At 45.6% G+C, this 20,715-nt stretch overlaps 1 protein-coding gene across 3 annotated transcripts in view; it reads left to right on the top strand.

Moving 5' to 3' along the window:
• PLD1 (phospholipase D1) overlaps positions 1–20,715 on the top strand; it is a 71,618-nt gene that overhangs the window by 37,063 nt on the left and 13,840 nt on the right. For 2 of the 3 annotated variants that reach the window (XM_079315479.1, XM_079315478.1), the window contains 14 exons: positions 270–328; positions 725–817; positions 3,193–3,345; positions 4,015–4,164; positions 4,919–5,002; positions 6,239–6,320; positions 8,333–8,443; positions 9,649–9,849; positions 10,600–10,816; positions 11,726–11,839; positions 13,809–13,937; positions 14,217–14,335; positions 14,497–14,610; positions 20,029–20,139. In XM_079315479.1, coding sequence (XP_079171605.1) covers positions 270–328; positions 725–817; positions 3,193–3,345; positions 4,015–4,164; positions 4,919–5,002; positions 6,239–6,320; positions 8,333–8,443; positions 9,649–9,849; positions 10,600–10,816; positions 11,726–11,839; positions 13,809–13,937; positions 14,217–14,335; positions 14,497–14,610; positions 20,029–20,139 — 1,737 coding nt within the window. The remainder of the gene's footprint in view (positions 1–269; positions 329–724; positions 818–3,192; positions 3,346–4,014; positions 4,165–4,918; positions 5,003–6,238; positions 6,321–8,332; positions 8,444–9,648; positions 9,850–10,599; positions 10,817–11,725; positions 11,840–13,808; positions 13,938–14,216; positions 14,336–14,496; positions 14,611–20,028; positions 20,140–20,715) is intronic. The other variant, XM_079315480.1, reaches the window with a different exon arrangement.

Below are 20,715 nucleotides of genomic sequence, written 5' to 3'. Positions count from 1 at the left end.
ATCCAGGAGGGAGAATACCAGGGAGTGAGTCCCTGTGATACATTGGAGTTGCATTGCACTGAAGTGTGTTTGCCAAAGTACATCTAAAATAAGTGAACAGAAAACTCAACCAAAATACTTTTCTTGGTCTTCTTGAAGATGCTTAAGTGATGGTGGGTAACATCTGCTCAGGATGTTCTGTAGGTCTTTATGGCAAGTCACTTTGATGAAGCAAAAAAAAAGTGTGGATTTCAGGGTTATAAAGTTGAGGGAATCTCTTTCTTTCCCAGATGGAGTTTGTTGGAGTAAGTCAGCTGTCATTCATCCACGACCTGGGACCAAAGGGCATGTGAGTTGTGAGCTGTGTCTTTGTGAGTTGTGATTCACTAGGAGCATGGCTTTATGCATAAATACTGTTAAAATTAATAGCTTTCCTTTCTCAGCACTAACTGTCTGGAGAATATTTTGCCATCTAGATATGAAAAATTACTACTGTTCAGACAGAAATGCTACAATTTGTAGAAATGTGTTTGAGAGTGGGCTGCTTTGTGCAGCAGCACTTATGGGGTTTCCACTCTTCCCTCCTTGTGCCCTCCCTGTTAAGCCACTTAATTTTCTGCTTCCTGTGCTATAAACTGGGACTCTGGACTTCTTAAAACTGCATTATTTTCTTCTGGGGGGGTTGTTTTTGCCCTTCCTCCAGCTTCCAGGGTGAGGCTGATGTGAGCCTGTTGTGTCCTTGCAGAGAAGGGTTCATCATGAAGCGCTCCGGGGGTCACCGCATCCCCGGCCTGAACTGCTGCGGCCAAGGGAGGATGTGCTACCGCTGGTCCAAAAGGTACTGCTGGGCTGCCAGGGGTGCCATGTGCTCCCTGGGCACACAGAAATCCCCACTGCTCTTGTTCTCCTAAAAAATCGGAGAGAGAGAATCCTGCTTGTTTTATGAAAGTCACGGATTTTCAGGTTGGAAGGGCCTATGGGCTGTTCTCTGCCTCACCCTTCTGTGTAGTGGTTGGGTTTTTTTTCTCCTTTGGAGTTCACAGAAGGGACACGTTACTCCAGAGAAAATCTGGGATTTCCTGGAGCTGATGGAAATGGCAGTGACCTCCTTCAGCAGGGACAGCTGCAGGAGCACAGGTGGCTCTGTGCCTTCAGGAGGGAATGTGGCTGGTGACCTGCCCCTGGCAGATTTCAGCCTGGCTTTCTGAGCTTCCCTTCCTCAATTTACAAAATGAAAATCAATTAATTGAAACACACTTTGGACTGCTTCAGGGCAGGATCAAATCAGACGTGACCTGCAGCACTAAGGAGCTGTTTGGTGCAATTAACCTTGGCATTAAATACATTGCCTCTTGCTTATTACTGCCAATGTTTTCTCCTGTTCCCATGTCCCTTCCTGCTGGAGACAGACATCATTTGCTGTTCCCATCCCTTTACCCTCTTTGTTAGGTCTCAGTGTTGCCAGGGGCTGGGAGATGTGTGCTGTGGGGGAGTACCTGTGTTACCAGGCAGCCTCCAAAAAATGCAGGATGCATTTCCTGGAGCATGCCCTTCCCAGGCAAATCTTTCCATTTGAAAATCTAAATAGCCATATCTGCCTCACAGCAACAATTTCTTAGTCGATGGAGCTTCCCCAGGTATTATGCACCTCTGGATTTTGTGGTCACCCATGGGTTCTCATTAGTTTTATCTTTAATAGAACTATTATCTAACAAAACCTTTCTGCATTCTTGTGAAGAAAAGGTCGTATTTCTGCACAATCTTTCCAACATTTCTTAATTTAGGTTTACAGAAGATCTCTATAATGAGGGCAAAAGGAGATAAAGATGTGACCTTCTTTCAGGTCAAATCGTTAAAGTGTCACCAATTCTTCTTCTTTTTCATGGGAAAAAATCCTTTTCCTCTTGATACTCCTCAGTTAATCCTTTTTTGTATTGTCCAGAGCTCAGGCTGTAGTGGGGACAGTAGCACATCCAGCTCTGATGGATCTCCATTTTTCTTTAGAGCCTAAAAAGGGGGTAGGAGAAGTGTTTGAGTGGGATTGTGTGCAGAATATCACAAATGAGATACTGCATTCCCATCTTAGCCCACTGGGACTGATGGTTTATGCATCAATAAATAAGCAAATAACAGTAATATTTCCCAGAGAGGGTTATTTAAAGGAAGGATTCTAGGACATGGAGGAGGATGGTGGGGTGAAGCTGTGAATGGGCACAGCCAGGACTCCTCAGGCATGCAGAGCTGCCTGGGAGAAACAGAAGGGAGAATATTTGGAAATACACTCTGTGGGATGTTTGAGTGAAATTATGGTTCAAATAAAGAGGGGAGGTATTTTGGCACCAAAGGAGAGGTGATGCCAGGCCTCTTTCAGGGCCCTGAAAGCAAGAAAAAAAATTACAGGATCTAATAAAAAATTACAGGAAGTAGCTGAGGAGCTGAGGCTGTTACTAAAGATACAAGAATGAACAGATTTTTGCAGTGTTTTTGCTGCTTTGTGTGCTTCTGGGTGTGCTGAAGAATGAAACAAAGGTCTGGTGATGGAGACCTGTGTGGGACAGAGGTGACTGGTTACCCCAGCTACGCTGCAGGGGAAGAAAAAATTATAAATGCCATTCACAGTAAAAAATGTGGTTTTTTTCCCAGAGTTGCCTTCAGGCTATAGTATTTATGTAAAACCTGCTGGTCATCCCTCCTCATGTGTTTCTAACAGGGTGCCTGTTGCTTGGCAATGAAAGATTTCCAAAATGCCTTGTTCATATATTTTGATAGGAGTGAAAGTGATCCTAGCATCAGAATTAATGTTAGAAATGTCAAATAACTCCCATATAGCATACAAGCTGAATAAAAATCAGTGATGGAGGAATCCTTGTGGCACCTTACCTTGTGCTTGAAGGTTTATGACCAGGGAGATTCTCATGGGTTTTGTTAAACAAGGCAACCTGTATTTTTAAAGACTCCTGTAAAAAGGATTTAGTTATATACTGTAAAAGTTCTATATGGAGTTAAAACTCATTACCCAAGTTCATAAAATTTCCTGCTCAAGAAAACCACCCCCTGGTCTAGCTCCTGAGAATAATTTTTACCATTTAGTAGATTTCCCTGAATGTGTTTTGAAGAAGCATTTTCCCATTTTATCAGCTCTTTTCATAGCTCATGTTTTGAGGCCAGGCATGGGTGTGACATGCAGGTGACGTGGTTGCTGTGTCTGTACAGGTGGCTGGTGGTGAAGGACTCGTTCCTGATGTACATGAAGCCTGATTCAGGGGCCATTTCCTTTGTCCTGCTGGTGGATAAGGAATTCAACATCAAGATAGGCCAGAAAGAAACAGAAACTAAATACGGGTTGCAGATTGACAATCTCTCCAGGTAAGAAAACAGCTTTGTTTATCCCATTTTAGTTCGCTTTTGATTTTTTAAGGAGGAATCAATGCTGCCCTGCAGGAGGGGTTAAGAAGCCTGGGTGGCTGCTGCTGGTGTGCTCAGACCTGCTGGGGATTTGGCCCCAATGCTGATGATTTCCCATGTTTTAATGAGCCTGTTTGTCCATCCCTGTGGTTATTGCTGGGTCCTGCATGCTGAGTTCCACAGTCTGGTTTGGCAGTAATTACTTAGGTAATTTTTTGGGCACTCTGTTCTCTTAATGCTGCAAGCAGGGATGTTTTTCTTCTGCATCCCAATGGAGTATTACTCAAAAGACATGCTAGTGGGGGATAAAGAGATATTTAACGTTTTTATGTTAGCGCTCAGTATAAATTCATCTCTTGAAAGATACAACATTAGCTGGCTCCAACTCTACGTTAAGCTGGTGCTAATAATTTAAACATGGGTGGGTTTTTGTGCTTGGCAGTGCAATACTGTTAGTCACTCAGAGCAGCTCAGTGCTGTGCATTCTTTTGCAAACAAAACAGCCACGTCCCTGTTTTTTGTGTAAATAAAATATGACTGGTACAGATGCATTTACCAACACGGACAGGCAGCGATGAGCAGCCCAGTTACATGGAAATGGCTTCATCCTCCTGCCCTGTGCTCTTGCAGGTCGCTGATTCTGAAGTGTAACAGCTACAGACATGCCCAGTGGTGGAGGCAGGGCATAGATGAGTTCGTCAGGAAGCACGGCAAGGACTTTCTGACGGAGCATCGCTTCGGCTCCTACGCGGCCGTGCAGGAGAACACCCTGGCCAAGTGGTGAGCCTGCCCTCTGCACCCCAGCTCTGATCAGCTGGCAGCCTTTGATAGGGGACTGGTGATAATTAAAGAAGTTGTGGAAAAAAGAGGCTTTCTTCACCAGGGATGGAGTAGCAGAGCTGGTGGCTGGAGCTCTGTGTCGCAGCTCGTTGCGTTTGTCAAGTTCTGTTTAAATTCAAATGTGCTGGTGTTTGTTATTGTAAGGATAAAGAGAGGAAAAGGGAATCAACAAATGCAGAACTGGTTATAGTTGGAGGGTGGCTGGGCTTTATGCAATCAGCAGCAGCCCCTGAGAAATCCTTCTGCCCAGTGTAACCTGACTGCACTAATCCATAGCCAACGTGCCTCAAAAACTGGATTCTAGCTGGAAGCAGAGCAGTGCTTTCCCTGCAACACCTGCCTTGCAGCAACCTCTGCCTGAGTACTTCCATAAATCAAAGGAAACACCATTCCATCATCCTTTCCTAAGAGACAAACCTGGCTTGCATGTCAAGCAGAACCCAGGAATACTGTGTGAAGTTGGCAGAAGTGCCAAGAGGCATTTAATATTCCCTTAATATGCTGTATCATCAAGCTACTGGTAGCAGCACTGAATTCCCCCTGCGTGTTCTCCTGATTCTGGAAATTAGGATTGTGTTTGCTTTTGAGAAGAGAACATAAATGTCATTGACATGGAACTTCATCACTCTTCAGCTGTGTACTTTGTTTAATGGAGGGGAGGAGGCATAACTCTGCACTCTGTTTGCTTTTGCAGGTATGTCAATGCCAAGTGGTACTTTGAAGACGTTGCAAATGCCATGGAAGCTGCTAAGGAAGAAATTTTCATCACAGATTGGTGGTTCGTACTGACATGTTTGGGTGTTGCCCAGCTGTCTCTCTGGGGACACTCCTGACAATGCAGCTCTGTTTGGAGCCCTACAGTATGGCAGCTAGCCCTGCAGCCAGATGGTTTGGCAGCACACCCAAACCTCTCCTTGTGTTGTATTCAAAGGCCTTTTCAGGAGGGCTGGCAGCAAAAGCACACGCTTCAGATCAACAGCTTGGTTGTCTCCCTCCACGGAAATGCCTGAAACTGCACGGAGGCACCACCTGAGCTGCAAATGTGGTGTCTTGAGGGGCTCCTCAGGAGTGTAAATAGCTGCAAATCTGAGGGGTATGGGTGTCTTTCAGTGTATCAGGGAACAGGGATGCTCAGCTGTGCTCTTGGAATGGGATCCTGCATGGGATCCCCTTTCAGCTCCTCCTCACTGCCTTAGGAAGCCTTATGTGAGTGGTGAGAGCATCTCGTGAGTGTGTCCCTTTGGTCTGCTCAATGCTCATGGATTCCCCCTATGTAACATGAGTGGCAGTTCAAGAGCATCCCATTTCAGACCTGTTGTCTCTTACTTAGAGTTTTATTCAGACAATTGTTAAAGTATAATGGAATTCCAAAACTTGCCTAGGTCTTGATGTATAAGATAAAAATAGGATGTAGCAATATACTTTATCCAAGCCCAAGTTGCCATGCTTGGTATAAAAGTAAAGGAGTGAAATTCTGTCACCTTGCTGTGCAGGAGTTAGATTGAGATGCTTAACTATTTCTTGTAATCCTTAAAGCAATAAAATGTCCTGTTGAGAGATCTTATTGCTTTGTCTTTAGGCAGCAAGGAAAATTCAGCACAGGTTTCTTCTGTACAGGTAACTCAGGTACCTGGAGAACTGAAATCCCACTCTTATTTCTTTTTTATGTCTGCATATTTCTTTCAGCACTACCTCAGGGTTTTCTTTTGTTACATCTTTCTTTCAGAGATAGAGTCCAAATTTCCCTATTTATTTATACATCACTGTTTAGCCTGGTCTCATGGGTTGTTGAATATAAAGATGAATGTGCTGGACATGTCCCTTGCCCTCTGTAATGCTCAGTTATTAAAGAACAAAGAGCAGGATATTGGAGAATGCATCACTCTGGGACATGAGCTTTCACATCCACTTTATTTAAACTTCAATTCCTTTGCTTCCCAAGTTGGTTATTTAGGCAGGTGCTTTGTTTGCAGGCTACATCTGCTGTGTTTTTTATATACCTTTATTTTCTTAGGCTGAGCCCAGAAATCTTCATGAAGCGACCGGTGGTGGAAGGGAATCGCTGGAGGCTGGACTGCATCCTCAAGAGGAAAGCAGTGAGTGAGCTCCAGCTGCACCCTTACCCTGCACCCACCCTGCCAGGGGTCATACTGGGGCTGGAGCACTTCCACCAGTCACTTTGGTAGAGATGAGAGTTGAGGCCTATTCTTAAATGGCCTTTGAAAACCACGTTTTGATTTGTTCCCCTTGTTTGGGTTTGGAAGAGCTCAGAGGCACAAGGGTAGTTCCTCTTGGTTGCCCCAGGTTTGGGTCACTTCAGCCTCACTTTACAACTACCAGTTCCTGGTAGGTCAAAACCTTGCTTTACAGCTGTCTCAGTTCCTGGTAGGTCAGAGCTGCTGACCATGCTCTCCATGTGGTTTATGTCATTTAGAGGTGCAGGGAAGGCTGAGCACTTTGTGGTGTGTTTATGAGTGTTGGCAGTGCTCCAGCTGTTTACATACCCTGTGATAACACTGGGGCTAAAAAGCTTGCCCATATCAGCAGCAAGTCACAAAGCTTATTCCCATGGCTGGGAAACCTCTTGAACTCTTGCTGTAGTAGAAGGGCAGAAGTCCACATGGATACAGACTTTAAAAAGGGACAGGTTTAGATTAGATATTGGGAAGAAATTCTCTGTGAGGGTAGTGAGGCCCTGGCACAGGTTGCCTGAGAAGCTGTGGCTGGAATTGTTCAAGGTCAGGTTGGATGACACTTTCAGCAACCTGACCTAGTGGAAGGTGTCCCTGCTCATGGCTGGGAGTGGAACAAGATGGTCTTGAAGTTTCCTTCCAACCCAATCCATTCTGTGATTTTATGACATGCTGAAATAGTCTTTGACTCTTTCCCCTTTGAAGCCAGTTGTCATCACAATCATCACCCCTCCACATACCTAGATAAAAAACCGAGAGCTTTGTGTCTGACTGCTGTTGATTTGAAATTACTCTTATTTTCTGGCAAAAATAAACTAGCCACAAGGCATCACTCACTCAGAGGAGGAATTTGGCTTCTTTTTATGACTTTGACGTGGATTTTCTTATGGCTATAAAAGCATTGTGATAGGTGAGTGAGGTCAGCCCCTGGAAATGCTTACTCTGTCACTTAAGATGTTTTTTGACTCAACAGGGCAGTCAGCAAGTTGATGTCATGGTGTAGGGGTGAGGCTGTCCTTTCTGTGTGTGCAGTGTTTCCTTGGACTCCTCTGGGTGCAGTGGAGACCAGAATATCATCCACAATTTGCCTTAGCTCTTGGTAGCAGCTTACTGGAAATAGGAATTCAAAAGGCTGTGCAAAGTTTAGGGGTTCCAAATTTAAGCTGGCAAACTCTAGTGCAAGCTTTTAATCCATACTGATTTATGGGAAGTGGAGGTGTCCCAGTGTGTGACCAGCATTTGCCAAGGTTTGGGAGGCACTTGGCACATTTGAAAATGCTTTAACAAGAGTTCTTAAAATCTCTGCCATGGATACAATGCTGATCACAAAAAGCACCATGTTTTTAGCACTGCTAAATGCTCAATTCCAGGAGCTTGTTTATCTCTACCAGCAGAATGAACCTCTTTGCTGGTGTTGAGTTGGTGACATCCCCTTCAGGAGGAGGATGTCAGTGTGTCCTCACTGGTGGTGTCATCCTGCAGGGACATTTAACTGAGGGCAACCCTCAGGACAACACGAAGCAGCAGAACACTGAACTTCAGTGGATGAGCATGATTGGAGTGAATCATGCCTGGAAAATCTACCTCAAAGGGTGTGTAAAAGGAGCTGCTGTAGGAATGACCTGTGGATGGGCCTTGGCACAGCCCAGACAAAAGCAACAAAACCCACACAAACCCAGGTACTGAGCCCTTCTCAGAAAGCTGGAGAGCTTTCCCAAGCAGGCTGGTCCTACCAGCCTACCAGTGGGGTCCCAATGGAGGATCTGAAAGAGCATAACCAGGAGCAAGTAACCTTAGTCAGCATTTCCATCAGCAGACACAACACATTTCCTGCCTCTTAGCTGTTCCTCCCTTTGGAAACAAACTGTATCCATTGATGTGCCTACATTCCATGTGTTCTTTTTTATTTCTGACAGCAACAAGGAGTGAGAATTTTTGTTATGCTGTACAAAGAGGTGGAGCTTGCCCTGGGGATCAACAGTGAATACAGCAAGCGGACCCTCATGCACCTCCATCCAAACATCAAGGTAATTCATTGCACAGGGCTGTGGGGAGGGTGTTTGCATTCCATTGCTGATAGCTGGTGCTGACCCTGGTGTATTTGGGTGGGAGCTGCAAGTTCAGGAGTGTTTCCTGCCATTGCAGTGGGAATAGTCTGACAAGACACATCCATGTAGTGACTGCCACATCTGCCAGCTTCATTTCTTTAGGTTCTAATGGAACATAAAATTACTTAGTTTAGATTTGCCAAAGCAACTGTTTGCCTTAATTCCCAAGAAGTGTATTTCATGTGACAAGTTAATGGGGTTACATCAAATGGAAAATTAAAATTTGAGAGTGTTGTCTTATTTCAGCATTTCTGCTCAAATGTGAATAATGAGAGTCAACACTGGGCATTAATGTTCCCACCACAGAAGAACAGCATGGCACTGTCCTGTGCTGTTATACTGCTGTTCTGGCACCAAGCAGAAAATCAGCTGTGGCAGACAAACCAGTATAGTCTCTTAGAGACACATACACCTTAATGAGCAGTAAGATACTTGTTATGCTAGAATAATTGGTTTGTTTTCACTTGATCAGTTGTCACAGCAAAGGGAAGCATCCATTCATCATCTTTGCAGCAAAAGTGGACAATATGCACAAGCTGTGTCACAGGTTTTGGGAGCAGCCAGGTGAAACTTGGTAGCTTTTTCTCCAGGAAGCTGGTCTTGTGGCTTCATCATCATAAATAAAACTCTGAGCTTAGATACAGGAATTAGGGTTCTGTAGACATTTGTCAAAAGGAAATTCTTAAACAAATGCCAAACAACTTGATTTTAAGTGGGGGGAAAAAACCACCCGACTTCTCATTTCACTTGTGTGGTGGCAACAACCAAAGAAGTGACTCAGATCACCAATATGTTGTTTTCTTTCAGAGCAGGCTCTGTGTTTGAAAGCTCAGCTATTACAGCTCAGCTGAAGCAGTTTCTTTAACTGTGGTCCTCCTGTGAAGCTGTTGTAAGGGTGACCTATCCCAACATCAGTAATCATTGCTGTCTGGGATTCCTGCATCCTAGGGAAACACCTGCCTGCCATATGGGTGACACCAGCCATGGGGAAATTGAGTAGCTTCCAATAACAACTCCAGCATTTCCTTATTCCCCCAAACCACCAAAAAAAACCAGAACAGCTCCCTGCCTGGAAGGATTCCAACTTGACAACGATGCTGAATCAAGCACTGCTTCCCTCCCAGGTGATGAGGCACCCAGACCACGTGTCCTCCTCCGTGTACCTGTGGGCTCACCACGAGAAGCTGGTGATCGTTGACCAGTCGGTGGCGTTTGTGGGGGGCATTGACCTGGCCTACGGGCGCTGGGACGACGACGAGCACCGCCTGACCGACGTGGGCAGCGTCAAGCGCGCCACCAAGTCGCTGTCCAGCGCCAACCTGGCAGTGAGTGGGCTCACAGCAGGGCTGAAAGGGCTGGGTCCTCTTCTGAGCTGAGGGTTGGGTTGGGTTATGGAGGTTTCCACAGGAGTTTGGAATAGCAGCCACAATTTGAAGTCTGTGTTGTTAAAATTATAGAATGTTTTGGGTTGGAAGGGATCTTAAGGATTATGTTGTTTCTACCTCTGTCGTGGGCAGAAACGCTTTCCACTAGACTGTGTTGCTCCATGTCCTGCCTGATCTGGCTTTGAACAGTGCCAGGGATGGGGCATCCACATTCACATCTGGGCAACCTCACTCTTCCTAACAAAACTTAGAAATGCAGAGCAAGCACTTGCAGAGTGCTCTGTAATGTTTGTTTGTGCACTCAACAGCAGCCTTGTTTGCTGAGCTTTCTGCTAACCTGGATCTGTCTGTAGCCACATATAATTTCTAATAATTATTTCTCATATAATTTCTAATAATTTGAGAGGTCTAGGTTGATGAGAATTTCAAGGGGATTTATAATCCAGAGTAAGTTTCTGGATATAAATGCTGCTAATACTACTAGGCTTTCCTGGCAAGTGCCTCCTCAATACAGACTGTGCCCAGAAAGCAGTGGGGAAGGACCACATGCCACAGTTCCCACCAAAGTGTGTCTGTCACAGAGCAAAATTTGGCTCATGGTTGTTTCTGAGCACTGATCTGCACAAGAATCTGTCATTAAAGGGGAACCTCTTCATACCTGACCTGCAGCCATGTCTTATATCTTTTAAGTCTGCAGCAGAATCGACTGAACATGTCCCACTACAGCCTCAAACTCTGGCCCCAGAGAGCCACTTGTTTGAGAGAAATGCTGATGATGCCCCAGACACATCAAAAATGAAAGGAGTAGGAAAACCCAAAAAGTTTTCAAGGTTCAGCATTTACAAGCACCTGCACAAGCATGGCATGCACCACGCTGACAGCGTCAGCAGCATCGACAGTGAGTCAAGTAAGTGATGCTCAGCTAAATAATGTATGTAAAGGATGTGTGGAGGTGGAGGGTGGGTGTATGTGCATGTTCTCATGATTTCTGGGGCAATGTGTTCTTTGTATGGAAGGAAAGTTGACAAGTTACCTAACTATCAGAATAATAGGTGTGTGTAGTCAACGTGTAAATTTGTGTCACTGCAAAATAGAGAAGAAAGGTTTTATGTGGTTTTTTTTATTTAGCTAATTAGCAATTTTCATGAGCCATCAGATGATGTCATACAGTATATGTGATTCTTAATGTTTGTTTTGTTGGAAAGTGTTCATTCCTGCAAGAGAGAATGGAATCTCATTTTTCAACTCGGATTTATTATAACAAGCAAATAATTTCTGAATGGGATTATCTCATCTTGTAGACTAGTGTTAAAAGCTAGGTTTTTAAATAAGTTCATTTAAATGGAAATATGCTAAATTTACTAGAGAGGAAAGTCTGTTCAACAGTTGAATATTTAAATGCAGCTTTTAATTCCCGACATTAAAGATTACTTCAGTGCCAGAATTACAAGGATCAGCTTGGCAATTGCTCCAGAATGAAATTCTTCCTGGAAGTCCTCGGCTCCTGAAGATGAGGGAACTTACTGGAATTTCCATCTCCTCCCTGCAGATCTTTCTCTTGCCTCTGACTCCTTATGAGGGTCTTGATTGCAGTCAGCTCAGGACACAGCCATGGCTTTGTACTTCCTCACATCTGTTTGGGTTAAAACCAGCTGGGTCCTGAATTTGGTCCTTTGCCTGGCAGTCACTTTAGTTTCAGCAAACTGACATCTGGTTTGAGTCTCTGTCTGCCAGGTGTCTTCAGACAGGAGCAGTCACCAGGGTGGCAGTGGTGGATTTGTTTTTGCCATGAATAGAGCATCTTGACTTTCTGCAGGTTACTCTAGTCCCACTAGGAGCCAGCCGAATATAATCCAGAGTTTAAGGCCCCATCTGAAAATGTTCCATCACCACAGTGAATCCAAACAGGGGCTCGCTGAGCCTCGGGAGGGTAAGTGAAGGAAGGCAGTGCTGTGGACCCTTCAGGCTTTAGCTGCTGTTGTTTTTGCATTATAACCATGGTGAGAGTGAGGCTGGGTGCCAGGATCAGCCTTCACTGCTTGTTCTCCCAGCATCCTTATCCCTCCTCTGTGGGCATCCTGGCAGAAGAGCCTTCTCCAGAAATTGCAAATTAAAAACCCTCAAACGACAACAACAACAACAAACCAAAATCAAACAAAGGAGCAAATAAAAAATTTGCAATAATGACAGCAGGGAACAGTTGCAGAAATAGTTCTGATTCTGGTATGTGATGATTTCAGCAGCTCTCATCCTGTAAAGGAAAGAGCTGTTACTGGAAGTGGGAAGTTCTGTATTGGATATTTTTAAAATAAGCCTGATGCAGGAAGATATGCAAACAGAGAGAGGAAGCAGCAGAGTGGCTACTGCCAGTCCTATGTTTGGACAAAGACTTGTGTCCCCTCTTTTGCTTCTAGTTAAAACCAAGGAAAGCACACTCAGTTGAGACAGGAGTTGGGTGGTTGTGAGCACTGAGCTGTTCCCACCTCTGGACTGGTGTTGGAAGCACCTGTCCCAGTGTTGGTACCTTTCCAAGATGCCTTTGGGTTCAGGAATGGAGTGAGGAGCAGCATCATCCTCTTGCAGACATCTTCCTCTAAGGCATTAATTGCCATTTATAAAACATTGATTACAAAGTAGTGGCAGGCAGCAAAGCATTTCCATGTCCTTGTGGAGACAAGGTGCAGTCTCCCCTGTGCCTTGCTGCTCACTCATGAGTCACTGTGCAGTCATCTGCTCACGGAGCCTGTGCTGGCCTGTGTCCCTCTCATCCCCATTCCCACCCAGCATGTCGAGTCAGTGATTCCCCAGCTCCACCTGGACTCTCACTAGGAGCTCCAGCTTCCCAAGCAGCTGTGGTGCAAACCTGCTGCATGGCATTCCTGGCATGGCTTGGCTCAGCTTGGCAGGGTCACAGTGCTGCTGGCAGGGCTTGCTTTGTGTCCCCTGGTCTTGTGCTGCTGCCAGTGTGTGTTTTGTTGACTGTTAAAAGTTGATTTTTCTGTGTGCCAAGGGGTTTTATGGTTACCTGGTGGCGTGGTTGGGTTAGGAGGAGGTTTCTGCTCGTGGCATTGCTGTGTAATTACTGTGTTAATATTTGGTGTCACAGATGGAGGCTGCTCTCAAGGTCAGGAAATAGCAGCAGTTAGCTGTTTATGGTCTGGGCCAACAGTTTTGGATTTTTTAAGAGTGAGGAAAAAAGAGTTCACTGCCCAAAAATACGTGCACTGGAAAAGGGATCCTGTTAGGAGGGAGTATCCCTGCGTATAATATTTTAGACCATTTTTAATCAACGTGAATTTGGAATTCAGGATCCATTTGTTCAACATGTAAAATTGTATCAAAAATGATGCTGCTATTTGGAAAAACAGCGAGAAAGAAAATGAAAGAAAACCCACAGTACTTCATGAGGGAACATGAACATCTTATTCTAGATAATAAATACTTCTATTAGACTAGATATACCCTGCTAGTGAGGCAAAATAATAAACTCTCCAGCAGAGAAAATGGAATTAGTCCACTATTAATGTAAAATATATGAAGTGGATTATACACATGATGTGGACTACCATATGGGAATATTTAGTTGTTATTGAACTGGGGAAAGGCAAATGGTTATAGGGTGATGTAGTCCAAGATAAAATTCAGCATCTGCTTTTCATTTCCATAACAGACTCCTACGTATAGCCTCTTCTGACTGTATAAAAATTACAAAAATAGGGAGCAAAAATTATTAACAGATATCCCTTGAGAGTAACATGAGCACTAGAGAGAATCCAGCTTCAACTGCTTGGGCCTGGCAGGTCCCACCAGTGCTGTTCATGGCTGTGAGTCTCTCACTGCTGTGTGCAATGGATGACCATGACTTTGGAGCACGTTTTTGTTTTGTTTGCCTGGGACAGATAAAGGATCCATCCGTAGCCTGAAGACAGGTGTTGGAGAGCTGCTTGGGGAAACCAGGTTCTGGCACGGAAAGGACTATTGCAACTTTGTCTTTAAAGACTGGGTTCAACTTGACAAGCCTTTTGCTGGTGAGTGGGAGTCTTTACATGCCCCCAGACTTTTTCTTCTTTTTGGTCTCAGATGATATTTTTCCTGCCTCCAAGCCAGAGATAACAAGGCTGGTTTGGTTTGGTTGCTATGAAAAAGCGGCAAAACTCCCTTTGAGAGGCTTTAGGGCTGTTGCAATCCAAGTCATCTGCCTTGGGGCTGCTTGGTGCCATATCCCATTCTGAGGAGGGGGGTGCTGTGCTTTTCCACATTCATGCCCTTTGTGTGAGGAGGCTCAGCCATGCTCCCCTGTGCCCCAGACTTCATTGACAGGTACACCACGCCGAGGATGCCCTGGCACGACATCTCCTCGGCGGTGCACGGCCGCGCCGCACGCGACGTCGCCCGGCACTTCATCCAGCGCTGGAACTTCACCAAGGTGGGTGTGGGTGCCCCTGCTGGGGCAGGGAGGCAGGCACAGCCTTGCCTCATCCCCCTGCCCTCTGTAGGCATCTTCTGATATGTTACAAGTGTTTTTTCTTTATCTGTTGCAAGCATTTTTTCTTTATCTGTTTTTTTCCCCCCCCCCGCCCCGTGCAGATTATGAAACCCAAATACCGGTCCCTGTCCTACCCATTCCTGCTGCCAAAATCTCAGCAAACTGCTCATGAATTGAAGTATCAGGTGCCTGAGGCTGTTCCTGCCACAGTCCAGGTGGGTGTTGATGGTCCCCTGCTCACTTAGTCCTCAGAGGGCTTGTTCTGCTTCCTCCCAGCAAGTTAAAATGCCTGACAGACCCTCTGCAGAACTTGAATTATAAGATGCAAAACTCTTACCTAATTCAACTCACAGATTAGGTGATCAGATCCTCAATTGCAATAGAATAATGCAGCTCTTTTAGTAGACGGGCATTAATTTATATCTTCACCTTGGAGGTAAGGGGACTTAAGTATATGCAGTGCTCAAGTGGTGGGAACACTGTGACTTTGCATAGCTGTGTGGTCTAATGGTTTGTTTCTGCTGCTCTTCATCTAACACCTAACATTTGGGCTTTATGATTTGAGAAGTCCTGATGGGTTGAGGTTACCCACTGAATATTTATCTCAGATCTCAGAGCAGCCTGCCAGACTCTGATGCCCCTCCCAGACGGGTGGTGGTCACTGAGAGCCCAGCAGTAGTGGAGTCTTGTGGCTGTTGCTTTCTGCCTTGAGCTTCCTCTGCACTTTGTTATGCAACCCTGCACCCCTGGGGGTTCTCTGCAGTTCCACACAGTCAGCCCACAGTCTGATTTGATCCAATCAGTCTCACAGTCAGAATTGCCAAGATACCTCTGTTTAAAAGCACAGTTTACTCTGTCAAGTGCACATACTTGAATACTGCTGTTACCCAGCAGAAATATGAACTTGTTGAAGAGTACAAAGTCAAAATAGTTATGCTGAAGCAGCAAAACCATTGTGTGTCTCTGTGGATGAAAGATGTATGAAGTAAGAGCAGTTAGACCAAAACCAGGAAAAATGCATGACTTTGCTCTTTGTAAGGAGTGGTCTGCCCAGATGACAGCACTGCTTGGGGAAGCTTAGTGAAATAAGATGCTTTTTTCTGGTTTTGTGGATTGCCAGAGCATTGTCTGCTCTTCTCTGTGTGGTGTGAGGGATGGGCAGCACGGGGATCTTGTGTCAGGGGTCTGGGGTGTTTTACATCAGCCTCCAAAGCAAGGCTCCCAGCTTGCTGGGAAGCAGTCCCCTTCAGGCATCATCCTTTTCCCTGTGGCTGTAAATGCCTCCCTGTCTGTCTGACACTAGCTTTTTGGGAAATCTTGTTCTCATAGAAGTGATGGGGCATGTGTCCCCTGAGCTCACTTTAACTGCAAGATAAGCCACAACTCCTAAATCATGGGGTTTGCTGTAGCAAAAAGTTAAGCTCTACTGATTACAGAACTGGAGGCAGTTCCCAAAGGAGAAATTAAACTGAGAACAACCTAGATCCAGCTTCTCTTCAGTCCAGCTGCTGGCTCAGAGATCAGGCTGTGGGAGAGGAGGATGGAGCTCAAACGGTGACTGCGGAATCCACAGACGCCAGTGCTGAGTGATGGGTGAGCAGCTGGAAAACCAGCCTGGCCACCACATTGCTGAGCCATTGCAAATAACTGATACATCCAGAAAATGAGGGGCTGCTCTCAGTGATGCCATAAACAGCAAAAAGAGAGCAGGTTTGTCTTGTAAATTATTCATTTGAAACTACCTTGCTCATTTCTTATTTATACATCTGTCAAAACAGCCCTGCACCCAGACAGATAAATAAAACTGCATTATATTAGGCTGCAAATGTGTTGTCCTGAAATGTATCAGCCTTCCCAGTATAACTAGTGGGGGAGAGCATTTGCAGTGCCAAGCCTGATGGAAGCAGTGAGGGGCTCCTCCACCCAGGCTGGGGCACTCTGCCTGGGTGCAGGTCCCCAGGCTGCTTCAGCTGGGTCTTGATTTCTGGGTGACCTCCTCAAGCTCCAAGGCAGAGATTTACATGTACATAGTAAAATTTGGACTGTCTCTTCCCTAATACCCACACTGGCCTGGTTTCCCTTGGTGCCCAGGTGATACAAGTGCCCTGAGCATCCCTGAAGTCCCACAGGTGACTCAGTCTCTCCTCCTGATGGAGGTTTCAGATTTGGCTGCTGTAGGAAGTGGGGACAGGGGAGGACACCTGCAGCCTGGATCTGAACTCCCCCTTCTGAATGCCTTTTCTGGAGCTGCCAGGGTGTGCATCAGGGCATCCCTGTGTCTTCTTTCCTGCAGGGACAGGAATGGACCTCTTGCTTGTCCAGTTTATTCATTTTGGAGCAGGGGCTCAGGTGCTCTCATCTCCTCTCAGTGCTACAGTTCTGCACAGAAATAAGCAGATATCCTAAAATCTTTTACCAACTTCTTATCCAGAAAAACTAGAGCAATATTCTTGTTCTTAGTATTGAGTCCTTTGGCTGGCCAGCAGCCAGTCCCCTGTTACCTCTATTTGAGTAGTGTGTAGGGATTTTATAAAGGAAGTTACTGCCCCAAGGTAAAATCCAGCATTCCAGGACTGTCCTTGGCTGTGGGATGATTGAGGAAAGACTGGCTGTTAGTTTCTTGTTTCTGACCTTGTTTGCAAGTCTGTCTTCAACTGTGGGCAGATCAGAGGAAGGGAAAACACAAAGGATCCATGGGGATTGCAACATTGCTGCAAGCCCAAACCATGGACCTGTCAGCAACAGATTCCAGCCTCATTGTACCATCTGGTTTTGCTTTCCTCTGTGAGAGGAGAGGAGTAGGAAAGCATTTCTGTGAGGATGGAGCACTGACAAGGGCTTTCCCCTGGGCAGGGAGGATGAATGCAATGTGTGTGGGAAACACTGTAGAGGTACAGGCTGTGAAGGAGGAAAAGGAGTCAGGCATGGTCTCCCATCCTCTTTCATTTGAACTTCGGGGCTCTGCTTGCAATAAGCAATGTGATTTTTTCAAGAGCACATTGATTCTTGCAGGAGTCAAATAGAGATCTGCCAAAGGCAGTGCCAGATTTTTTTCCCCTGTTTCATCTCCCTGTTTCCACTCCAGAGTTTGCAGTTATCTGGCAAAGCCAGTGTTGCAAAAGACATGACATGGTGAGGCAACATCCCATTCCTGATGGAAATGCAATGAAAGTTTAATGCAGCAGCTGACACCCTCACCTCTTTGAAGTCTGGCATTATTCAGGGTTTATGCACTAGCCCTCAGCAAACATCACATTTATTACCTTTGTATCAGTTAGAGAAGTTAAAGGGATGATAAGCTATTGAGAGGCTCAAGGGGAGGGTGAGGGAGAGGCAGGAGCAGGGAGACTCAGCTCTGGATGGGAGGTGCTCTGCTGGGCAGCATGTGGTTGTTTTCTCCCCAGGAAATAGGTTGGGTTTGAACCAGCTGCCTTTAAATAGCTTGACAGGAAACAGAGGTGTCCAGAAGTGTGAGATGGAACATCAGTGATAAGGGAAGGGCTGTGTAGCAAATTTCCAGATGTGGGGGTGTCTGTGTGTCTGTGAGTGCCACAGCTTTGTCACCATGGGATGCTTCCTTGGTGGCATTGTCCTGTCCCTGTGGCTCCAGACCTGTTACAAACAACTTTATTTTGAGGAGGCCTGAGATGAAACACCTTTCTGCTGTCCCATCCAACATTTTGTGATACTTCTCTTTGCAGGGGGATTTGAGGTTGTAGATGATGGGAGCTTTGTGGGTGGTGCTGGGCCAGCATTTTGGAATTGGCCATGACACATTATTCTGGGGTGAGGCAGAGGGATGATGGCACTGTAATAGGGGCAGCCCAGGGTGTGGAGTGAGCTGGGGTGCCAGTTATGTGGAGGGGTGAGGAGGAATAGGGAAGGGCAGGTAGATGATGCACTGGGAAGTCATGATGCTGGAAAGGGATGATCCTGAGTGATGGTTCTGCTGTGTTTATTAGCAAAAAAAAAAAAAAAAAAAAAAAAAAAAAAAATCAGACTTTGTGTACTAGAAAACTACAATCTGCCACTTTTCTGAAGTGCAGTTCCAGATTGCTGCACTGGCCAGAGTGGAAGTGTGAGCTCCAGTCCAGGCTGTGTATGGAATAATTAGCCTGCTTTCTACCCAGAAAAATCAGCTTTTCCTGTTCTTATTAATGCCAGTAACAGCTTATTAATGACAGTGGTGGAATTTTGTTCAAGATCTCAGTCTGCTGTGGTGCTCAGTGTTGTTTCAGAAGAGCCCAGCTTGGGATGAGTGGGAACACTGAGCCTTGGCTTTGTAAACCAAATGAGTGATTAAAAACCTTTGGGAATGATCAGCATGGCCTTGCAGAGGCCTGCAGGCAAAGGGCAGCTGTTTGGCACTGCTAAAGGCTGTGGCAGCCCTTGTATTCAGGCTGGCTCCCTCATTCCAACATTTGTGACCCCAACACTCAGGTGGGGAGACTGCAGAATGCACCCTCCTGTTGGCCAAATATGAGAGTTGCAGGGCCTGTTTTTTTTACTGGGATAAACAGATTTGGGAGAAAGTTCCTGTCCAGGTGAAGGAATTAGCTCAGGAGTCATCTGCTCAGATCTAGAGATGCTCTGGAGATGAGAGGATTGGTTTGGTTGATTCCCAAGGGATCAGGATTTTGCTGGAACTGACACACACATTTCACAGATCCCAGCCTCTGGGTCTTGTGCTGTGTGGGACTGGCCTCAAGTTCCAGTATAATGGTTAAATTGAGATAAATTAAGGGTATTGTTTCAATGTTTTTGTCTTGACAATGTTTAAAGAGAGAGGCTAATAATGAGTAACTATTCTCCCAAGCACATACTCTGCCAATACTTAATTAAAAACTAAATTTCCATCTAGGAAAGCATCACTTGGGACTTAGTGGGGCTGCCTCTTGATTCAAAGTGCAGGAACAGGAGGTGCCACAGCATCTCTGGCTGGTGGGGACAGGCTGCTGACTGCTGTGGGGCTTGTTCAGCCTGGCCCAGAGCACAAAGATTGTTTCTCATGTTGGTTTGGCTCTCTTGCACAAAAACTGCAGGATGGAGGGACAGGACATGCCCTGGCGATCTTGCAGGAAATCTACTTTATAAGTGGATTTCCAGTAAAAACTAAATAGTATCCTCACAAATGGGATGGCTTGTGCAAGAATTTGGCAGAATAAACAAATGACCTCGAGTGCTGAGGACAAAGGGCTGTGTTATCAGGCTGACTGTATGATTCTGTACAGCCTCCTTGGGGGAAAAGCATCCTGCCCCAGCTGGAGACCAGCTTTAAAGTGCTGGGCAGGAGATCAGTGGTGGGGATGTGCATCCCTAAAGCTTGGAAAGTCAGATTTTTTTAAAGCAGTTTATCATAAGACCTTAAGCAAGAATAAGCATCTGGATCTGCTCAGGTGGGAGAGGGCAAAAATGGAAAGGGCTCTTATGTTTTTAATCAAAATATTGCTAAGTTAATACTATTTCTGAATGTCCTTTCTCACAATTACAAATGCACTATAAGTGTTGTACTTATGACCTTATTTAGTGGAAGGCTGTCTGTGCCAGGGAAGAGCCTTGCCTGTGGGATAATTGGGGTGCCATGGTGCTGTCCTGGAAGGACAGAGCTGAGGGTGTCTCTCTCTTGTTTGCAGGTGATCCGCTCTGCTGCTGACTGGTCTGCTGGCATTAAATACCACGAGGAGTCCATCCACAAAGCCTACATCAGTGTGATAGAGAACAGCAAGCACTACATCTACATAGAGGTGAGTGGCAGGGAGGGAAGGCAGGAGGGTCCTGATGCTCTGAGCATGGCTTGTCACCATCAGGAGGATAATTATTTCTTGAGATTCAGTCCTAAGCTTTTATGCATTTAGACAGATCCATTACCTTCAGTGGTCTTCAGGCCAGACTGATGGCTGGGTACCCTGACAGCCATCTGCCCACGAGGTGGAAAAAAGTGGACCTCTCCTTTGTAAGGCTCTTTGCAAAATTGCCAGCAGCTTTCATTGCCTGTGCAATAGTCTCCCTGTCCCCTCTGTGGCTTTGCAGTGTCCCTGTGCATGCCCAAACCTCCCACTCACAGAGCAGCCCTTCATCCAGCAGCCTTCAGCTGCAGCAATCTCTTGTGTCAGAGTGACACTCAGTGCTGACTGAATGGAGATGCTTTTCCTTCTCTCTCTTTTTTTTTTTTTTAAGCCTCTTGTTAGGTTGCTCTTTACATGAACTTTCTAAGGAGTGTAATTAATAAGAACTAATTCATTCCCTAAGCAAGCACAGACACACATATCATTTAATTACAATTTTAAAAAGCCTTTACTCCAGTGGCACACAAACCCAGC

The sequence above is a fragment of the Erithacus rubecula genome, assembly GCF_903797595.1.
Source record: "Erithacus rubecula genome assembly, chromosome: 11".
Lineage (NCBI taxonomy): Eukaryota > Metazoa > Chordata > Aves > Passeriformes > Muscicapidae > Erithacus > Erithacus rubecula.
Note: the sequence above shows the minus strand (reverse complement) of the source record. Positions and strands in the feature narration are given on the sequence as shown.